Source organism: Myxine glutinosa, chromosome 1 (assembly GCF_964187855.1).
Source record: "Myxine glutinosa chromosome 1, kmMyxGlut1.1, whole genome shotgun sequence".
NCBI lineage: Eukaryota > Metazoa > Chordata > Myxini > Myxiniformes > Myxinidae > Myxine > Myxine glutinosa.
In genome coordinates, this window is record NC_136261.1 from 329,455,384 (window position 1) to 329,478,208 (window position 22,825).

The window sequence follows — 22,825 nt, forward strand, 5'->3', positions numbered from 1 at the left end:
TGGCCGTTCCTCTAAGTTTTTCATTCAGTGTGAAACACAAACAAAAACGTGAAACACGAAGTAAAACACATAAAAATAAGGATATTTTATAACACTCGATTGTTATCGTGGCTGTGGTTGTTGTTGTTTGTGGGTTTTTTCTGTGTAGTTTCAAATATTTTTATATTGCTTCGCAAAATATCACTACTGTATATAGATATAATTTTGTATGCTCGTTCCATGTCCTTCTAAACTCTAAAGGGTATCTACTGTCGTAGAATAATAAATGTTTCCGTTCAAACCGCAATGTGACTAAACCATACATTAGCGCTTCTTCTTCTTCAGCTCTGAGGGATCGTTTAGAACTGGCAAATTCGTGATTAAACAAATGATTTTTTTACGGCATAGATGTTTGGTTCCTGTGTTTACAGTGTTTGTCTGTATGTATGTATGTATGTATGTCCCTCACATATTTATCCTACATATTGGGAGAGTTTTATTGCCGACAATTACGCTTCTGAAAGGTAGAATGCAATGCCATTTGGCTTTGCCACCTATGTTTCTTTCATAAACCTTTAGGGAACGTTCATATATTACATCATATACCTGTTTGGGGCAAATTATCACACTTGATGACTGGGGGGAACTGAAATGACGACAACAGGGTGATGATATATGACGGGGGGTGGGGGGGGGCATGGGGGATGCATGCCCCCCAGATCATATACAATTTAAACTTTGAATAAGGGCTCTTCAAACATTGAAGCATTTCTTATGACTGCCTCCAATCACCCGAAGCCCGTTGTTGGCTTAACGGTTAGGGTGGAGGGCTTGGGATCCTAGGGTCCTGAGTTAGAATCCCAGTCAGCTGTTGAATTAACACCAGGTGGGGTTGACTCAATTCAGCAGTTGAATTAACACCAGATAGGGTTCCTTCCAAGGTCGGCAAAATGAGTACCAACTCACTGGGTCCTCTCTCAAGGAGGTTGGGGACACATTTAAGTAACAAAATAGCCGCCAGTCGGCCATTTTGGATCTGATCTCAAAACAAAATGACGTGCCTATGTAAACCAACTATGTGCCAATTTTGAACAAGATCGGTAAATGCATGTCCGAGAAATGCTTGAGGACGTGTTCAACATTGGGGTTTTTTTACAACTAAAGTGGCCACCAGTCAGCCATCTTTGATTGCATCGCGAAACAAAATGATGTGCATATGTATACGTTCATATATTGTCTTTGTGCGAAGTATGAACAAAATCGGTCCATACATCTCGGAGATATGGTTGCGGACGGCCAGATGGACGAGACCAAATACATAAGCCCCTGTTTCGGACTAAGTCCAACGGGGGCTAATAACTTTACAATTCAAGCCTAGACTGTCAACAGCAAATGACTTCTACAGGCCACAATTCCATGGACTGTATATAACAAGTCTATCTATATCCACTTATCGCTGAGTGTCATTATGAGTAGGTCACAAACCAGCTGTGCAGTTAACACACCGTCTGGAACATGCATGGTGATGTCTCTCAGGATTGGTGATCCTTGTGATTGCCAAGAAAATGTTGCACATTCCACCTGAAAAATAGACAACATCATAACTAAGAGTTATTGTCCCACCTCCTCAATATCATATGTGGTAGCTTCAATAAGATGATCCATTCAATGAGTAAATTTAAAACAATCACATATACTCTTCATAAAGTTTCAAAGATTGTGGATTGCTTCTGTGGTAAGTTCATGCATGTTCATATTCTGCTTGAAGAAGACCAGTATATTGGTCAGCTCACTCCAGAAAACAGTCAATCCCAGCAAGCTGAAATTACAAATTCCATCAGTTGTGTCCAGCTGGTTCCTGAAATTCCTTAGACCACTTAGAACTCCTGACCCTTTAAACCCATTGACCTTTTAGACCTCTTAATAATCTTTTCGACATTTTAAGATCCTATAGACCCTTCAGACTTCTGAAGACCTTTACAGCCTTTAGACCACTGTGACCGCTTGACCCTCAGACATTATTAGCTCACCTGGAACGAAGTTCAGGGGAGCTTATGCGTCGTCCATCTGTCAGTCCGTCAGCCCGTCCGTAAACACTTGCAACTTTTTCTCCGAAACCACGGATGGGATTGTGACCAAACTGGGCACAAATGATATTTGTTGTGTTGTGACTAAAGTTTGTTCACGGCATTAACAATATCGAAGTCTAAGGGGGTTTACCGAGGGTAAAAGTGGATCCAGGTTTGATCCTCCCCCCCCCCCCCCTCCTCCAAAATAGGATTTTTCCTTTTTCCTCTAAAACCAAATCTCACCAATCCAATCTAAAAATCCAATCTCACCCCTCCCCTCCAAATCTTCCCCATAACCCCTCCCCTCCAAATCTTCCCCATCACCCCTCCCATCCAAATCTTCCCCATCACCCATCCCTTTCAAATCTCCCCCCTTGCCCCCTCCCTCCTAAACTACCCCCTCACCCCTCCCCGCCAAGACGCCCCCTCGCCCCTCCCCTCCTAGACTCCTGCCTCACCCCTCCCCTCCAAATCTCCCCCATATCCCATCCCTTTCAAATCCCTCCCCTTGTCCCTTCCCTCCCAAACTCCCCCCTCACCCCTCCCCTTCAAATCTCCCCACCCTCATTGCTTCTCAATTTCCCCCCTCTCACTCCCCCTCCTCAAAGCGTCCTCCCCGCTTCTTCCCCCTTCAAACTCTCACCTCCATCTCCCCCAACCTTCTGCCTCGCTCTTCCCCCTCCTCAAATAACACCTCATTGTGGCTCACCCAATCACCATCAAACCTTTTGTCTGCCCCATCCTTCCCTTTCTCCGAGCTATTCTGAAATCTCTGACACACCTTCAACAGCTCTCCCTACCTCTTCCACCTCTTCCACATCTTACCCTACCCCTCCTCCCCCCTGTTCTGTATCCGATGCTCCCCCTTCCTCTTCATTAACGGTATGGACCTCAAACATCCGGGGCCTTCGTTCAAACTTAACTGATCTCTCCATACAGGTTGCTTCTGTCAAACCAGACGTGATCTGCTTAACAGAAACTTTCCTCCTTTATGATGTCTCTGATTCCATAGTATCTCTCCCGGGCTACTCCCTCCTCCGGTATGATAGACCTGAGCCTCGTCCTGGAGGCGGGGTTGCTATCTTTATCAAAAACTCTCTTCCTCACTCGCCCTGCACTGCACTCTCTCCACCTCACCCCCAGGAATACCTCTGGCTACGGCTTCCCCTTCGCTCCCACCTCTTGTTCATATGTGTGTTGTACCGTCCACCAAACAGTGATGACTCCATCTACATCTCGCTGTCTGATATGGACCAACTTCTATCTACTCATCCCAACTCTCTCTTCCTCATATGTGGTGATTTCAACTGTCATCATGCCAGTTGGCTGGGTGTGGGTACCTCTCTCACCAGCCATGGCTCCTCAGCAAAGGACTTCTGCGACTCACTGGGACTGACACAATCTGTCAATTTCCCGACCCGGATCTCAGTCAACGGAACATCTTCTCTTCTGGACTTGGTTATGACTAACTTCCCTGAAAATGTCTGCTGCTCTTCTTCTGCTCCGATCGGATCATCTGATCATGTCCTTGTTAAAGTGGACATCTCTCTGACCATCCTCAGGGAGCCTGCTCAGCGTCGACGAGTCTGGCATTTCACTCAGGCCAACTGGCACGGTCTTCAAGCAGCCATCAATCATCTGGACTGGTCTCCCATCTCTACCACCTCTGACATCAACTCATCCTGGGAATTCTTCCAAAGTAAATTGCTCTCTCTCATGCACAGATTTATCCCATCTCGTCTTCAGTTGTCATACCCTTCCTCGCGTCCATGGTACACGGAATCTTGTGGTGAGGCTGTTGCCCAGAAACAACTTGCCTTCGTCTCCTGGAAAGCAAATCCAACGGAAGGAAATCTCATTTCCTTTCACAAAGCCCGAAACAAGTGTGTGTCCACCCTCAGGGGAGCCAGGAAACAATATCTCTCCGTTCTCAAGACCGAACTCTTTTATCTGTCTCCCCCTTCCAAATCCTGGTGGCGTCTGGTCAAATCCGTTTCTGGTGTTTGTTCCCCCTCCATCCCCTCCCTTACCTCAAACGGCTACACAGCTGACTCCGCACGTGAAAAAGCTGAATGCCTCAACTCTGTGTTTGCCTCTAAATCTTGTGTCCCAAACCCATCCCTCTCTGTACCCACCATACCCAGTCGTACCCTGCTGCTCCTGGACTCCGTGTCCTTTCCTCCTGACAAGGTGGAAAAGTTTCTGTCAACCCTCGACTCTGATTCTGCAACTGGACCCGACGGCATCAGCCCACGGGTCCTAAAATCCTGCTCTGCTGCTCTATCTCACCCTCTCTCTGTTCTCTTCACCCTCTCTTTTGCTCAAGGTCAACTGCCATCTGCTTGGAAATCAGCCAACATCACCGCTTTGCACAAAAAAGGTGCAAAAACAGATCCTAGCAACTACAGACCAATCAGCCTTCTCCCAATTATCAGCAAAGTCATGGAATCCATCATTGCTTCGGATATGAAATCTTTCCTCTTCTCCAATGGCTTGATCTCTGATCATCAATTTGGTTTCAGACCAGGTCACTCTACTCTGGACATGCTGCTTCTGCTGTCTCAACAATGGATGGAGGTCCTCAATGCCAAACAGGAAATTAGAGCTGTCTCCCTCGACATATCACGTGCCTTCGACACGGTCTGGCACCCCGCTCTGCTCACCAAACTCTCCTCCTTTGGTATCCATGGAAATCTCCACGCATGGCTGGCGGACTTCCTCTCTAGTCGTCGTCAACGTGTGGCCCTGAATGGGGTTCTCTCATCTCCTCTTCCTGTTCAGGCTGGAGTTCCCCAAGGCAGTGTTCTGGGCCCCGTGCTTTTTCTGGTCTTCATCAATGATCTCTCTGACTCTCTCGAAAATCCTCTCTATCTCTTTGCTGATGACTCCACTCTCTGCCGCTCCATTCCTCTTCCCTCAGATCGGCAGTCTGCTGCCTCCTCACTCTCTGAAGACCTGGACAAAATCACAGACTGGTCAAACAAGTGGAACATGTCTTTCAATCCTGACAAATCTCACACTCTTACTATGTCTCTCCGAAAAGATCGACTGGACACCCCTCCCATCTACTTTCTCAACAATCCTCTCCAAGAAGTTCTGTCGCTCAAGATTTTGGGTCTCACTATCTGCCATGATCTTTCTTGGGAAAACCACATTTCCAAGCTGGCCTCCAAAGCCAGTCGCCGACTGGGCATCCTCCGTCGTGCGAAGTCCTTCCTCGGCACACCTGAGCTCCTCACCACATACAAGGCTTTCATCCGCAGCTCACTGGAATACTGTTCTCCCCTATGGGCCGGTGCTCCTGCCTCACACCTAGCTCGGCTTCACGCTGTTGAAACCAAAGCTTTCAGAATTATTGGAATCTCCCGCGATGAAGCTATCTCTGAGGGCCTTTCACTCACTCACCGCAGGCAGGTAGGTGGTCTTTCTGTCTTCTACCGACTCCTCTCCGGCCTTGCACCCCCAGCTCTCTCTGTGCTCTGTCCCCCAAATATTCCTACAGGTCGCACAAGATCTGCCAGCAACCCTCTGATGGTTAAACTGCCGAAATCTCGGCTCTCTGCTCACCTTCACTCTTTCATTCCTCTTTTCTCCCGCCTCTGGAACAAACTCCCTCACTCCCTTCAATCCCACTCCTCCCTCCAGGTCTTTAAAACAGCTGTTCACCACCATCTCTTATCTTCCCCCATCCAAAACCTTGATCTTTTCTACCCCCGCTAATTCACCCCAGATCCACCTTGTTTGAAATTCCAACTTCTTTCCTGGAAGTCCTGGCAGTGTCCATATGTTTTATACCTCTCCCACCGCCCCCTTCCCATGCCCCCCCATGCCCCCCCCCCCCCCCAAAGCCCTCGCCCTCTCTCAGATCTCTCGATGTCTCCATGTCTCTCGGTCCCTGCTCTCAAATGTTGTGTTTGTGTCCTTCCCCCTCTCTCCCCATCTTGTCTACCGCTCCCGATGTTATATGTTTTATGTGTCGGTTTGTCTTTCTGTGTGATTAATGTTCGCTCTTTCACGAGCCTCGATCTTGTATACAAAAACAAAAACAAAAAAAAAACTACGCACACTATTTCAATGAAACTTGACCACAACCTTCATCGCCCGTAATGTACCGAAGTTTGTTCAAGGCATTAGAAAAGTTGAGGTCTGAGGAGGTATACGGGGTTGGGGGAGAGGATAAGTCTTATCATCATGTTAATATGATTCTACATGCTGCCCTGTCTTCTAGCAATCATCGAAATTGGTTTAAAATTACCTTTAGTCAGTGCGGTATACTGTTTATTCTACAGTTTATTCTGCGGTTTATTCAGTGATTATTCTACCAGGTGAGTGCCAGGGGTATTGCCCCTATGTTTTTTGTATGCATAGTCGACGCTCATGGAAGAGCTAGAATTAGTACATTTAATGAACAAGGAGACAACAGGATAAAAGGAACAGTTGAAAGAGGGCGGGGGTGGGGGGCGGGGGAGAAACACCAATAGCAACGTTGAAGGACAAGATAGAGACAGACTTGGATAAACAATGGGTGTGGGTAGGAACGAGGGGTAGGAAAGGAAGCATAGGGTGGATAAGATGGATACAGAAGGAAACTCTCATTAGGGAAAACTGAAAATTTGGAGGTAGGAGGGATTTGGGTGGGGTGCGGAGTTAATGAGGGTAGAAAATATCATGGTTTTGGAATGGGGACAATCTGTGATGCTGATGAGCTGTCTTGAGGACCTGGAGGAAAGAATTACATTGAAGAGGATGTGGAAGTTGGTTTAACAAGCAACAGAAAAGAGGAACGAATAAGTGGAGGTGAGCAGTGAACCTGGATTTCGGTAGTTTAACCAGAAGGAGGTTGATTGTGGACCGTGTATGCCCTGCAGAAACCTGGGGCGGACAAAGCACAGAAGGAGCAGAGGGTGTAAGACCAGAGAGGAGTCGGTAGAAGACATAGACCACTGACCTGTCTGCGATGGCATAGTGATAGACCCATAGACTCAGCTTCATCATGGGAGATTCCAATAATCTTGAAGGCCAAGGCCATGGCATCAAGTTGAGTAGGATGTGAGGCAGGAGAGTTAGCCAAGAGCGAAGAGCAGTACTCCTTTTAGACCCATTAGACCTTGTTTGGACCCTTTAACCCCCTTTAGACTCCTTCGACCAAAAAAAACATCAGTTGTGTCCATCCGGTTCCTGAGGGATTTGGGCAAAAACGTTCTCCAACCAACCCCACAAGAAGGTGGGAATAATTGGGAGTATTATAAGTATCTCGTTAGTAAGACGTTTTGATCACCTCATGTACTTGACATTTTAGAAGTCGTTTTAAATCATTTTAGAAAACAATCCTTGAAGTCAAAATTTAAAAAAACAGAAGACACAAGGAATCTCTTAATCTGCCAATTCCCTCTCCTTTCTTTCATATAATGCTGTGGTCGTCTCATAACTAGTATCCTTGTAAAGATCCCTCAGAGCTGAAAAACATACCTTTGTGATCACAGGCAAGTTGTATCTCTCACTAAAAGAGGTTTCTTTACGAAGGAGAAAATTAATTTCCAAAAAGAAAATGCATTGTATGGTTGAGCTCATTCAAAAGGGCATGAAAGACACCTCTTTTGAATATGTCTGCACAAATAACGTGTTCCCCAGAGAGTGCAGTATAAATAAATAGGCAGAAATGTAGATTCCCCAAGGACACCATTGTATTTTGCAAGCAGTGCAAAGGAATTCCATTTCCATATTCCATATTCCATATACCTTCACAGCAATGTTTTCACACTTGTCGTGTCCATTCTCTGGCCAGGTCTGCTCGCCATCATTGCCGGAGACTTGACGGCTAATGATCCCGAAGCGCTGGACAATGAAGGAAATATTAATGGCCAAGACACTCAAAAAGTTATTGGAACAAGACAATAATCCAAGAAATGCAAACGTTCTTTTATTTTTCAAAATGTAAATATATCTGATTAGTATGAAAAAATATTTTCTTAATAATCAATGAGAAATAAATAAAATTTTGGTGTTTGTTGGCCTATTATGTGTTTTTCGTTCTAAGAACATTTACAATGTTCCTCCTACGATTTAATGACAAGTCCATGACTCAATTTTCATCCGATTGACTTGAAATCTGAATAGGATTTGCATACCAGCATACTGAATTCACCCACCAACTATTTTTAAGGTCAACAGAGGCCAAAAGGTTAACATAGGCCAGATTTCTAAAATCCTCAATTTTCATCCAATTGACTTTAAAATTGAATAGGATTTTCATATCAGCGAACTGAATTCAATCACCAACTATTTTTGAGATCAACGTAGGCCAAAAGGTCACCATTCTATATCTCCACCTCTATATCTCTGAAGGCACTGCATTAAAAAATTGAGAGATGGCTCATTGTAAAGAACGCTCCATGTGGAATAACATATGTTAATGATGATGTCATGGATGCCTCTATTATGACGTCATAATTCGACAAGTACAAAACTTCATCTGATCAAGATGAAATTTCTTGTGTCATCTAGGGATACATTGTTGGAGAAAAAAAAATGAAGATGACATCATCGGTCACGTGGTACCGCCGCCATATTAGTTTTAACACAAAAGCCTGAAAAAAACACTGAAAACACCTTCCTGGCGAGGGTCTGCAATCTCCGATTGTTCTTTTTAGTTTTTTTTTTATTTTTATATACAAGATTGAGGCTCGTGTAAGAGCTAACATTAATCACAAAAAGACAAACTGACACATAAAACATAAGATAAAGGGAGCGGGAGATAAGATGGGGAGAGAGAGGGAAGCACACAAGTACAACAGTAGAAAACAGGGACATCGGGAGATCTGTGGGAGGGGGAGGGCTTGGGGGGAGGAGGCATAGGAAAGAGTGGGGGGTAAAACAAAGGGGGCAGGGGAGGGGATAATAGGCTACGGTGATTCTGTCTGTCTGTTGGACGTCTGTCCGGGTAGTTATATATTATTTAGGGCAAACGCAAAACTCTCTGATTTACTGGCTACATGTGTTGATTAATGAAACAAGATATAAAAAGAGCATTTGAAGTTTCGTTTCTTCACACCATATCCGAGTAATTACTTTAACACTTCCACAAGCAAAATCGATTACACATTTTATCTCAATTATGATTAAAACATCAGGCTTGGGTCCATGTTTTGCATTTATTTTGTAATATTGTAATAGGTGTGTGTGTGTGCATGTGTGTGAAAGTACAAATACAAATGCCAAACTCTAAAAACGTCTGTTTAAACGAAAAAGGGGTCGCACTGACTGTGCTGTCCTGTTGTGTGAAAGGGGCCAACTAGACAAATACCCCGACGAGGTTCTGCACTGTTAAATGTTCTGTGTTGGTGTTTTAGGTCATCTCATCTCGATTCTTGAAGGGATGAACTTATAAAATGGGTCGTGATGTCCGGATTTCTGTCCATCCGTCCAGTCGTCCGTTTTGCTATTTTTGCTACTCCTCCCTTATCACCCAACTGATTGTTCTGAAACTTGACACATGACTACAAGACAGTAGCCCGCATAATCACTCGGGCTTCGATTTTTCGATTTCAGGTAATGGGGGCTCCCGGGGGAAAGGGGGTTGCCACTTCCCCCCCCCCCCCCCCCATCCCAAAAAATTGGATACATACTCGTCCTTTATTTACCAACCGATTGCTCTGCAACCTGATAAAGCCCTTCTACTTAATGGCTCGCACAATCGCTCAGGCTTCGATCTTTCGAAATTGGATTATGGGGTGGGATGGGATTTAATCCTGAAACTTTGTATCCCTACTCATCCCTTATTTACCAACAAATTACTCTGAAACCCGACACGGTCCTTCTACTTACTCAATGGTCCGCAAGATCGCTCCGGTTTAGATTTTTCGATTTCGGATCAGGGGAGTTCCTCCAAATCAGCAGAGGCCTGAACTACAACCTCAAGAGATGACCGTAAGCCCACTCAGGGCTATTTTTAAAAATTAATGTTTTCATTTTCTTAGAAATGTCTCGTTTTGCATGGCATTCTGCAGCTCACCCTTTTCTTTTCCATGGGACTATTGATTCTGCATTCATCATGGACCTCTTCACTGGCCAGGAACTCGGACAGCTTCTGCATGCTGTGTAGATATTGGTATATTGATTAAGGCACATTGTCATTGGTCTCTGGGTAAGCAGCATCATGCCACTTGTAGGAACACCAACCTGAAGTTATAAAAACGAACAATTACTAGATCTGACTACTTTATAAATTTTCATTTCACATTCTGATTCCTAAATAAAATGCATCATTAAGCAGAAGTTGCAACACAATTTCTCAAAAATTTCGATTAAGGCAGTCATGTCTTGCCACTCATCTTCATCAATCATAGCACACTTTATAAAAGGTCAGTGCTGCTGCAGTAGGTTATTGGCAAGGGTTATGCTGGGTGGTTTACCGTTGCCTTCCAAGCAGTCAGTCAGGGAACAAACTTGGAATATGGCCAGGGTGCCAGGTGATACCTCACCATTTTTTTCTGAATGACACGCTGGGATGTTAACATCCTTCTGATGGATGAGGCACACCTTATTGCATCGTTTTCCATGCGAAACACCAGGATAACAATTTATAACTGGGTAGAGATTCAAATCCAGACGACACAGATCAAAGGTGACGGCGCATACCTCAAAGTTATCCTGCCAGCCTCGTCTTGTCACTGGTGCTTCCTAAATGTTTGTGAAATGTAAAATATAAAAACACATGAGGTCGAGAAGGCAGCTGTTGGAGAAGAATCGTTTTTACCTGACAAGTGCTTTCACTGTGACTCTGACGACATTGGAAAGAATAAAGAGTGGAGTGACGAGGATGTGAAAAAGTGACATGGATGCAAATGCAGCTGCTGGAGACAGGTCAAAATTGGGAGAGCTCATCAGCACATGTGTGACGAATGTCTGTGTGAAAACATAAGAATAAAGTTGTGCAAGTGACCATTCTTATGGTAAGAGCATCAGTATGCAATTCAAACCCAAAAACTGTGATTCATTGACCTTTAACAACACTTACCATCATTATTGCAGCAATTGGAATTGCTGCATTTAGGAAAACTGTGGGACAAGGAAACAACAGGGTATTGAGTCAGATTCAGCATGAAGGAAACATGGAGAATCAATAAGCAATCAAACATTAAAATCTTTCTTATATCTTTCAATGTCTCGATTTAAATAATTGTCTTCTGATGATCAAACCTGCTTCATTCAATGGAAAACATGGCAAATAGAAGAAATATTGCACAGTCTCTTCAATATCATTCCTCCCTCCAGGGATTCAAGACAGCTGGCTGTTCACCACCAACTGAGGTCATCCTCCATCCACAACCATGATCTTTTCTACCTCCGTTCTGTGTTCTAGTTCCTCCACAATCCTCGACACAATATTCCAATAAAATAAAATAAAAATCTTCACATATACTCTAATTGCAAACTACAAAAAAAAAATACTATACAACTATTTTTACAATTTTTGAATCTCATTTTCTGCTAGAGGGGAATGGTATAAACAACGATGGTTGTTTTTTTTAATGAATTGGTGGACATAGGTGCAGCACCACAATTGCAGAGGGAAAATAAATGGGAAAATAAAAGCACAGTGCACCAGACTCAGTGGTATAATGGTGAGACCAGACATAATGGTTAGCCGAGTCAGACATAATGGTTAGCCGAGTCAGACCAAACACTTAAAAATGGCACATGCCGCTTCCTTGATTGATGATCAATATTTAAAGGATAGAGCATGGACTAACCTCATATGTTGGCATCCATGGGGAGGAGGAAATTTATCCTTTATTACCATGTTAAGGACGTTGGAAAAAAAACAAAAAACAAAAAAAACTTCATGATGGTGGTGCTGCTAGTACCCAGAATGCTCTGGGAAGTGATGTCACGTACCCCAAACCTAAGCGGCTGTGTTTGTCTGAAATTAAATCTGGTATTGTCTCACGTATTTGTCTGCATGTGTGTGCATGATTCGTGTTGCAGCTTCCCCACGAGTCTTAGACCCTGTAGAAAAACGAAATGGGCTCACTCACAAGCTTGATGTGAAATTGAAATAGATTTTGTAACTGAAGAATTTAGTGAGTTTTGGGGTGGGGTGAAGGAGGGGTAGAGATAGTTGGTGTATAAAATATGATGTGAAACCCCAAAAAAAGAAAAGTTCTGAGAGTGGGAGAGATAGTTACGGATCTCAAAATTGTGAGGTTTTTAGCTACAAAAGGGCCTCGCACAGTATACGAAAGTCATGCATTGTTTACAAAAGGGCCTCGCACAGTATAAGAAAGTCATGCATTGTTTACAAAAGGGCCTTGCACAGTATAATAAAGTCATGCATTGTTTACAAAAGGGCCTCGCACAATATAAGAAAGTCATGCATTGTTTACAAAATGGCCTCGCACAGTATAAGAAAGTCATGCATTGTTTACAAAAGGGCCTCGCACAGTATAAGAAAGTCATGCATTGTTTACAAAATGGCCTCGTACAGCATAAGAAAGTCATGCATTGTTTACAAAAGGGCCTCGCACAATATAAGAAAGTCATGCATTGTTTACAAAAGGGCCTCGCACAATATAAGAAAGTCATGCATTGTTTACAAAAGGGCCTCACACAATACAAGAAAGTCATGCATTGTCTACCAAAGGGTCTCGCACAGTATAAGAAAGTCATGCATTGTTTACAAAAGGGCCTCGCACAGTAGAAGACAGTCATGCATTGTTGTTGTCACAATGTAGTGTATTCATGCAGCTACACATATCTTACTGGAGAGGGCAGTGGTGAGGGCAAATGAGCGTAGACTAGCAAGCTCCTGGGCCCTTGTTGCAGAGACATTTCTGCAGAAGATACGCTCCCAAGCATACAGCTTGAGAACCTTAATTCCACGAACCATCTCACTTGTCTGCTTCAGCCGTGAGCCCGTGTGTTCCTGTCATGGACAACGGACAAAGGTGCCTGCGTTCAGCAAAAATGAATTTTCCATTTTGAACATTCCTAAAATTTTCGAAGGTTTAGGAATGATGCAGAAAAATTAAGCAAACGAGGAGAGGTAAATACAAGTTTGTAGTGCGGTGCTATGCGCACGACTTGTCTTGCCAATGAAGGAAGCAACAACGTATGTAATCAAAAGCGTCTTTATTCCAAGGATCAAACTAAAGCACTGCCGTGCTCGGGGCTGTGAGCCCCGTGTATATCCCGAGGCCACGCATACCCCTCGGACGTGGCCGACACCCTCCTGGTGCGCGGAATGATGTCATCGCGCCAGCGAGCCATCGTGTCCGCCACACGCGCCCCCCCAGAATTCCCGCGCACCTGAAGGGTCAGTTTGCGGGGCAAACGGATGACCCGGCCAAAGCGCCCTCTGGCGGATGGTGGCGTCTGGGATGCCGGGATGCCACCGGCTGCCCCTGGGATGGGTGCGGGACCGGGGGGCGGCGTGCCAGCGGGGTTGGGCAGTGCCGGGGGTCCGCCCCGACGCGGGGGCTGAGCCACTGGCGGGGGGTGGTCCACGTCGAGGTGGGCCGGTTTGAGGCGGTCCACGGACACGCGGTCAGGAGTACCGCCGATGTCCAGGGTGAAGTGCTTCGCCCCGGTCTCCAGCACGTGGAAGGGCCCGTCGTACGGGGGCCGCAGCGGTGTCCGGTGGGCGTCGTGTCCAACGAACACGTACTCCGCCGTGCGAAGCTCCGGGGCGACGTGCGTTGGCGGGCGCCCGTGGTGCGCCGTTGGCACCAGGGCGAACCTCTGGGCGGTCTCCTGCAGCGCCGCGGACCATGGTGCCGTGGAGTCGGGGAGGAACTCGCCCGGCACCCGCAGTGGTTGTCCGAAGACCAACTCCGCCGCGGATGCGCGCAGGTCGTCCTTGGGAGCCGTCCGGAGGCCCAGCAGGACCCAGGGGAGCCTGTCGACCCAGCCGCCGTCGCTGAGGGTGGCCCGGAGCGCGGCCTTTAAGGAGCGGTGGAAACGCTCGCACAGGCCGTTGGCCTGGGGATGATAGGCCGTGGTACGGTGCAGCTGGACACCGAGCCCCAGCGTGACCGCCCCCCAGAGCTCCGAGGTGAACTGGGGGCCGCGGTCGGACGAGATGTCCGAGGGGGCGCTGAACCGGGTACCCCAGGTGGCGATGAACGCCTGCGCGACGTCCGCTGCCAAAGGCACGGCCTCCGGGTGGTGCGGTCCACCATGGTGAGGACGTGGGTGAAACCCCACGAGGGGGGCAGAGGTCCCACCAAGTCCACGTGAACGTGGTCGAACCGACGTTCGGGCACCGTAAACGGGGCCAACGGGGCCTGGGTGTGGCGGTGCACCTTCGCGCGCTGGCAAGCGAGGCACGTCCTGGTCCAATCGCGGACGACCTTCCGGAGGCCATGCCAGACGAACTTGTCAGTGACCAGCCTCTGGGAGGCCTTCGTGCCTGGGTGGGACAGGCCGTGGATGGCGTCAAAAACCCGGCGCTGCCAGCCCGCGGGCACGATGGGGCGAGGCCGCCCGAGGGAGACGTCGCACAAGAGGGCCGTGCCCGCGCCGTCGAACGGCACCACGGTGACGCGGAGGCCCGTGACGGCGGTCTGCAAGGCCTGGACATCGGGGTCGGTGGTCTGGTCCGCCGCCATCCGGGCATAGTCGATGCCGAGGTGGACCGCGTGGGCGACGGACCGGGAAAGGCAATCCACCACCGGGTTTTCCTTCCCCGCGACGTGCCGGATGTCCGTCGTGTACTCGGACACCGCCGAGAGGTGACGCTGCTGCCGGGCCGACCACGGCTCGGCGACCTTGGCCATCGCGAAGACCAGGGGCTTGTGGTCGACGAAGGCCGTGAACGAACGGCCCTCGAGCAGATGGCGAAAGTGCCTGACCGCCAGGTGAAGCCCGAGCAGCTCGCGGTCGAAGGTGATGTAGCGGCGTTCGTGCGGGCGAAACTGCCGGCTAAAAAACGCCAGCGGCTGCCAAGCACCATGCACCCACTGCTCGTGCACCGCGCCCACCGCGTAGTCCGACGCGTCGGTGGTGAGGGCGATCGGTGCATCGGGCGCCGGGTGCGGCAGCATGGTGGCGTTGGCCAGGGCCAGCTTCACGCCCGCAAACGCCGTGGCCATCGGATCCGACCAGGCGATGTCACCTTTGCCCGGCTTGCCCCGGAGGGCCTCTTGCAGGGGGCGGAGGAGCTGGGCGACGTGGGGCACGAAGCGGTGGTAAAAATTTACCATGCCCAGGAACTCCTGGAGCCCCTTGATCGTGCGGGGGCACGGGAAATCCCTGACCGCCTCCACCTTGGCCGGTAAAGGGACGGCCCCGTGCCTGGTGATGCGGTGCCCCAAGAAGTCGATGGCGGCGATGCCGAAACGGCACTTTGCGGGGTTGATGATCAGGCCATGCTGGCCCAGGCGTTCGAAAAGCGTGCGGAGGTGGAGCAGGTGCTCCTCCCGGGACGCGCTCGCGACTAGGATGTCGTCCAGGTAGACATAGATGAAAGGTAAGTCGCGCAAGACGCTGTCCATGAGCCATTGGAATGCCTGGTCTTTGGGACATCGTCCGGTTGGACGGGGACCTGGTGGTAGCCCCGGATGAGGTCCACCTTGGAGAACACGGTCGTGTTTGCCAACCGGGCGGAAAAGTCTTGAATATATGCGGGACCAGGTAGCGGTCGGGGGTGGTGGCATCATTGAGCCGGCGGTAGTCACCGCACGGCCGCCATCCTCCGCCGGGCTTCGGCACAATGTGCAGAGAAGCCCAAGCGCTGTTGGAGCGCCGTATGATACCCAGCCGTTCCAGCGTGGTGAACTCCGCTTTCGCCACGGTGAGCTTCGTGGGGTCGAGTCGGCGTGCCCGGGCGTAGACCGGCGGCCCGACCGTGGGGATATGGTGCTCCACCCCGTGTTTGACGGCCACCGCTGAGAAGGTGGGCCGCGTGAGGGCCGGGAAACTGGCGAGGAGGCGGGTAAACTCATCCGCTGCCGGAAGCGTGCAGACTAACCTCGCCGGGACGGAACCTTTCAGCAAGCCGCTTGGCAAGCCGCTCGGTGAGCCGCTCAGCGAGCTGCTCAACGAGCCGCTCAGCGAACAAGCGAGCGAGCTGAAGGTTTTGGCCTGGACGAGACGTCTGCGCTTAACAGCCCATGCGCACATAGGAAGTCCGCGCCGAGCAGGGCCAATGGCACGCTGGCGGTGACGAACGACCATTGAAAGCGCTGCCCTCCGAACCGCAGTGAGAGGCAACGCTTCCCGAATGTGCGGATGGGTGTACCGTTGGCGGTAAGCAAAGCGGGGCCCCGGCCCGCGGCTTGCTTGTCGGACACGGAGGCAGGGAGGACGCTTACCTGCGCTCCCGTGTCGCAAAGAAAACGGCACCCGGACAATGTGTCCGTGATGAACAGGAGGCTGCCGGAATGGCCGACGCTTATGGCCGCAAGTGAGCGCCGGCCCGACCCGTCAAAAGAACACGGCGGGCGGCACGTTTTAGCCTTGCGACCAAACCTGGCATGGTAGTAGCACCAGGTTTGCGGCGGTGGCCCCCGCGGCGGCCGTGCCGGCGGTGGTGGGGGTGGCGGCGGCGGTAGTGGGCGGGGCGTAGCAGCGGCCACGAGGGAAGCAAGGGGCGCTGTAGCCTCCGCGCCGGGATCCACTACTGCAGCACCGTACACCGACCGCGTGTCGCAGGCCGCAAAATACTTATCGGCCTCTCCAGCCAGGGCGCGGGGTTCCGTTATTTTGGAACCGGCCAGCGTGAGGCGCACCTGTACAGGTAGCTGGCGTAGGAAAAGTGCTTGGAATAAGAAATCCAGGCGCTGGTCTCCGAGCAGTGACAGCATGAAATCCATCCGGACGGATGGTCGTGTGTCGCCGAGGGCGGGAAGGCCCAGGAGGCGGTCGGCACATTCGGCCTCTGTGAGCCCGAACGTGGCGAGGAGGAGACGTTTGAGCGCCTCGTACTTGTGGTCGTCCGGCGGGCGCCGAAGGATGGACAGGACGCGGGCGGCAGTGCCGGGCCCGAGGGTGGCGACCACGTGGTAGTACCGGGTCTCGTCCGCCGTGATGCCCCGGAGCTGGAATTGAGCTTCGGCCTGCACAAACCAAACGTCGGCTTGCGCTTCCCAAAACTCCGGGAGTTTGATTGCGACGGCGTTGGTAGCCATGGCGCGTTCGGGAGTCAGCAACGGCTGAACCAATCGGGGTCACCAGTGTGGTGCTGTGCACACACGACTCGATTGCCAGAGAGGTAGGCCACAACGCGTGGATACAACAAGAGTCTTTATTAAGAGCTCGCACTTCAGCACTGGGCGGGCTCGAGCTTAGAGCCCGCATATATGTCCCGAGGCCACGCCTTGCCCCCGGGCGTGGCCGATCGGCCGAAAGGCGGGGCATGCATTTCAGTTCCCCGCCTGGATGCTCGCGCCACCCACTGGTGCGCGGAATTAGTCCCTTGTGCACGCCACACGTTCGAAATTTCGCGGAAAGGTAGCGTGCGTGACGACGAAATTATTAGATTGTGGTGAAGATCCGGATTAGGATAGTAGAATTTTTAAAGTGATTCTTCACCATTGAGGGATTGGGTGAAAAGCAATATATAACATGATATTTTAAAATGTTATGGACGAGTTATGACTAAACATGGTGGACGCATTTTAAATGCAAATTAAAGTGTTATGGACGAGTTATGACTAAACATGGTGGACGAGTTGGTTAGGTGACATGAACAAGCCAATTAGATTTTGGTTCAGGTCTGAATCCAAATCCAGCCTAACAGTGGGGTACAAAACGTAAACTGTTCACTGTTCAGCCTGGATGATGTATGCGCTCTACCGAGTGTCTTTCTAGTTTTCTATAATTCTCAGATGTACATATATACATACACAACATGGCCAAAAGTAGGTGGACACACGGACATCACACGCGTTTGTGCTCATCGAACATCTCATTCCAGATTCATGGACATTAATATTGAGTTGGTCCCCCCTTTGCTGCTATAACAGCCTCCACTCTTCTGGGAAGGCTTTCCATGAGATGTTGGAATATTGCTGCGGGGATTTGCTTCCATTCAACCACAAGAACATTCGTGAGGTTGGACACTGATGTTGGGCGATTACGACTGGTTCGAAGTCGGCATTCCAATTCATTCACCATTATTCCTCCTCCACCAAACTTTACAGTCGGCACTATGCAATCAGCAGGTAGCGTTCTCCTGGCATCCGTCAAACCCAGATTCGTCCGTCGGACTGCCAGTGCTCCAGAGTCCAATGGCGGTGGGCTTTACACCACTCCAGCCGACTCTTGGCTTTGCGCATGGTGATCTTAGGCTTGTGTGCGGCTGCTCGGCCACGGAAACCCATTCCATGAAGCTCCGGACGAACAGTTGTTGTGCCGACGTTGCTCCCAGGGGCAGTTTGTAACTCAGTAATGAGTGTTGCAACCGAGGACAGACAATTTTTACGAGCTACGCGCTTCAGCACTCTGAGGTCCCATTCTATGAGCTTGTGCGACCTACCACTTTGTGGCTGAGCTGCTGTTGCTCCTAGACGTTTCCACTTCACAATAACAGCACTGACAGTTGACTGGGGCAGCTCTAGCAGGGCAGAAATTTGACGAACTGACTTTTTGGAAAGGTGGCATCCCATGACGGCGCCATGTTGAAAGTCACTGAGCTCTTCAGTACGGCCCATTCTACTGCGAATATTTGACTATGGAGATTGCATGGCTGTGTGCTTGATTATATATACCTGTCAGCAATGGGTGTGGCTGAAATATCCGAATCCACAAATTAGAAGGGGTGTCCGCATACATTTGGTCATGTAGTGTATATACAGTCACGTGAAAAAGTAATTACAACCCATGTAAAGTTTTGACCTTTTCAACATATTTCAACATACAGCTATTTGATCTTCATTTCAACAATATCGATAGATAAAGGTGATATAATATAACAAATATCATGAAACATTTACATTTTGTAGTCCATTGTATAATTTAAATAAACATAAATGCAAATTTCGCATGTGGAAAAAGTAAGTACACCCTTGGCTCTAATAGGTGGTATTGCCCCCTTTGGCAGAAACAACCTCAAGTAGGCGTTTCTTATAACTGTCTACCAGTCTCTGACATCGACAGGGAGAAATTTTTGCCCACTCCTCCATGCAGAATTATTTCAGCTGCGCGATGTTTGAGGGGTTTCTTGCATGCACAGCTCGTTTCAAATCCTCCCACAACATCTCGATGGGATTCAGATCGGGGCTTTGGCTTGGCCATTCCAGAACCCTCCATTTCTTTCTTTTCAGCCATTCCTTGGTGGATTTACTGGTATGTTTAGGGTCATTGTCATGTTGCAAGGTCCACCTTCGGTCGAGCTTCAACTTTCCGACAGATGGCCTCACATTATCCTCAAGCATCCTCTGGTACAATGAAGAATTCATAGTGGATTATATGATGGTGAGCTGCCCAGGCCCTGATGCAGCAAAGCTGCCCCAAACCATAATATTTCCACCACCATGCTTTACAGTTGGTATCAGGTTCTTGTGGTCAAATGCTGTCTTTGGTTTTCGCCAAACATGTCTCCTAGTACTGTGGCCAAATAGCTCTACCTTTGACTCATCTGTCCAGAGCACATTGTTCCAGAAGTGCTGGTCTTTGCCTGGGTGTTCATTGGCAAACTTTAGTCTTGCCCTGATGTTCTTTCAGGACAGCAAAGGTTTCCTCCTAGCACAACTCCCATGTAGATCAAATTTGTGCAGCCTCTTTCTAATGGTAGACTCGTGCACTTTGACATCAACAGTGGCAAGAGCTACCAGTTGGTCCCGTGATGACATTCTGGGATTCTTAGAGACTTCTTTCAGCATCTTGCGGTCTGCTCTCGGGCTGAACTTGCTGGGGCGGCCTGGCCTGAACAAGTTGGCAGTTATTTGGAATCTTCTTCACTTGTAGATGATCTTCCGGACAGTCGAATGATTGATTTCAAATTGTTTGGACATCTTTTTTAAAATCCCTTCCCAGACTCGTAGGCATCTATAACCTTCTTTCTGAAGGCCTCAGAGAGCTCTTTTGATCTAGGACTGATGACGCCGCACACTTCAACAACAAAGAGCAAACCAAACTAAATGTCTGAGGTTTAAATAAGACAGGTTCCTCTGAGATACTCTCTAACGATGTTCTAATCATTTGCATCTGAGCTGGTGCACCTGATTCTAATTTTAGGTATTTGAAGTGGTGATAAATGTCAGGGTGTACTTACTTTTTCCACATGCGAAATTTGCATTTATGTTTATTTAAATTATACAATGGACTCAAAAATGTAAATGTTTCATGATGTTTGTTATATTATATCACCTTTATCGATCAATATTGTTGAAATGAAGATCAAATAGCTGTATGTTGAAATATGTTGAAAAAGTGAAAACTTTACATGGGGTGTCCTTACTTTTTCACGTGACTGTACATACACATATACATTCCCTTATTTTCCAGACGTTCTCAGATAATTCCCTTCTTTTGTACTCGTAGGGAGTACCTGGTGTTGTCCGGTGTCGGAGGATAGAATCACTCCCCAGGATAAAATCACTCTAGAGTGGTTTTATCCTCGGATGAAATCACTCCCCCTCGGATTTTAACACTCCCCCTAGGATTTTAACACTCCCCCTCGGATTTTAACACTCCCCCTTGCAGGATCAAATGACTCCCCAGGATTATAACACTCCCCCTATATATTTTGTGATTTAAACAATATTTATTGCATGCTAATGACATGCAACCATGACAAAGTTAATGAATATGAACATAAAATGATAAATGAATTGATAAACAGGGCAGAATGATGTTCTTTGTAAACGTCTCTCCCTAAAAATAAAAATACAATGTTTTTCGCATCCCTGTATTAAACTGGGTAAATCAAATAAAGAAAAGTATAAATTTAACATTGAAATAACTATATATTTTGATATTAGAGCATTCACAGTAATCATTTTGATACATTTACGATGTTTTATACTAAAAGGATATTTTCATTTCAACATATAATGTCATTTTAAGTTACGTTCTATAACTTTACTGCAGTTTTAAGAAATATTAAATTCGGGTTTTAAAATGTTACTCAAATGTTTGTATATTGGCAAAGGTGTGTTCACGTACCGATAACCAGGAAACGAGCGCTTCTGAGCAGTTCCGAGAACTGGACATAGGCGCAATATAAATGTATAGTATAATAATATTCACATATTTCACAAAATAAAGTCTAATCTAATAGATTTAAGCTATGTTAAATGGCTATGTCTTAACTCAACACTTACAATATTTATTGCTTTTCCGTACTGTAAACGTCCCAATGTTTTCGTGCTCATTCCATTCATATGTATTTCATTGACATGTTTGCACTGTACATTTGTGGAAATAAATATTGTTTAAATCATTTCGATAAGAATCCAAGAATCGAACTATGTATATTGTCAAGAGCATATATAGTGTTCCCTTGGGTGTACAAAATAAATCATATGTCGATCCGAAGATATGTAAATATTACCCACATCACACTGAATACACTCGAAAGAGTATACAAAGGTATACATATAGATATTAAATGAAGTACACTGCATGATATTTTTTCAACCATAACAAAGTATAATAACTCTCATGTGAATATAAATGAACGGGAGTATTGATTAAATATACGGTGAAAACGGGACTCATGTCTTCTTTTGTGGTATTGAAATAATGATGGGCTCAAATATAGTACATGTATTCAACAATTGAATATTAAGATCCGACAATATGATGCACATGCTCACACGGTATACACTAAAATACATAGTAAAAGCTCTGTTGATCATTGCAACGATATCTAACATCCTGTGAATTATATTTCCAAAGTAACTAAATATATCCTTCCATTCTTTCTGGGGGATTGACTTTATCCAAAAGGGGAGTGCTTTGATCCTGGAGGGAGTGTGTTGATCCTGACCGGGGGAGTGATTCTGTCCTCGGATAATTACACTCTAGAGTGTGCCAGTCCTCGGATTAGTTCACTCGAGTGATTTTATCCGAGGACTGAATCACTCCAGAGTGAGATTTTAGGGGAGTGAGAGAATCCTGCTACACCAGTGCTGTTCTAATCCTGTTGGCATTTTGAAGAACTAAATTTGTTTGTTTTTTTTTCTATTATTTTTATGGGGGCATAAAATGCTTCCCTACACCCACTAAGGAACGGGATCAGGGATTATTTAATATTACCTTTCACATTGCTACAAAGGCTAAGGAAATGTACAGCAGTTAAAAAAAAAAAAAATAGAAACAAGCGTTTTTTTGTTTTTTTTCTTCAAATTTTCCAATTTTTTGCCTAAAATACTTCTCGGCAATCACTGATGAACATCTGAAAGTTTAACGAAGATTTGATTGGCCATCTCAGAAGAATGGCGACAGACAGACGGACACCTCTCATCGTATAGATAGTATGATACCAGTTAATATACACCGATAGTTTATTCCCACACTAGTGGCATCATCACTACGATATTTACCTTGGTCTGGCAACCCAAAGTCTCTAATACCAGGTTACCTTTGATGCTTCAAGGGCATTGTAGAGGCGCACATAATTGCCGATGGCACGCATAGACATTGGGGGCTTCCCAAGGGCCTGCAGACTGTGCAGATGGTGGCTTGACTTTGATGAAAACAATGGGTTCATCCACCAGAACGTCGCTTGGGATAACAGGTTTACAAAGGGCTGCAGAAAATGAACCCCAAGATCCTGCAAGTCCTCCGATGGATGCACGTGCACAGGGATCTTGAAGAACATGTATTTCTGT

At 47.4% G+C, this 22,825-nt stretch overlaps 1 protein-coding gene across 5 annotated transcripts in view; it reads right to left on the minus strand.

Annotated features, from left to right (window-relative positions):
- LOC144889479 (ATP-binding cassette sub-family C member 8-like) overlaps positions 1 to 22,825 on the minus strand; it is a 96,074-nt gene that overhangs the window by 25,290 nt on the left and 47,959 nt on the right. For 3 of the 5 annotated variants that reach the window (XR_013621766.1, XR_013621769.1, XM_078769740.1), the window contains 7 exons: positions 22,576 to 22,821; positions 12,810 to 12,972; positions 11,065 to 11,105; positions 10,804 to 10,952; positions 10,060 to 10,141; positions 7,788 to 7,883; positions 1,485 to 1,560 (listed from right to left, as the gene is read on the minus strand). Coding sequence is in view for 1 of the 5 variants with exons in the window: in XM_078769740.1 (XP_078625866.1) it covers positions 1,485 to 1,560; positions 7,788 to 7,883; positions 10,060 to 10,141; positions 10,804 to 10,952; positions 11,065 to 11,105; positions 12,810 to 12,972; positions 22,576 to 22,821 (853 nt within the window). In the remaining 4 variants the exon portion in view is untranslated. Of the gene's footprint in view, positions 1 to 1,464; positions 1,561 to 7,787; positions 7,884 to 10,059; positions 10,142 to 10,803; positions 10,953 to 11,064; positions 11,106 to 12,809; positions 12,973 to 22,575; positions 22,822 to 22,825 lie in introns of all 5 variants that reach the window. The other 2 variants (XR_013621767.1, XR_013621768.1) reach the window with 2 other exon arrangements.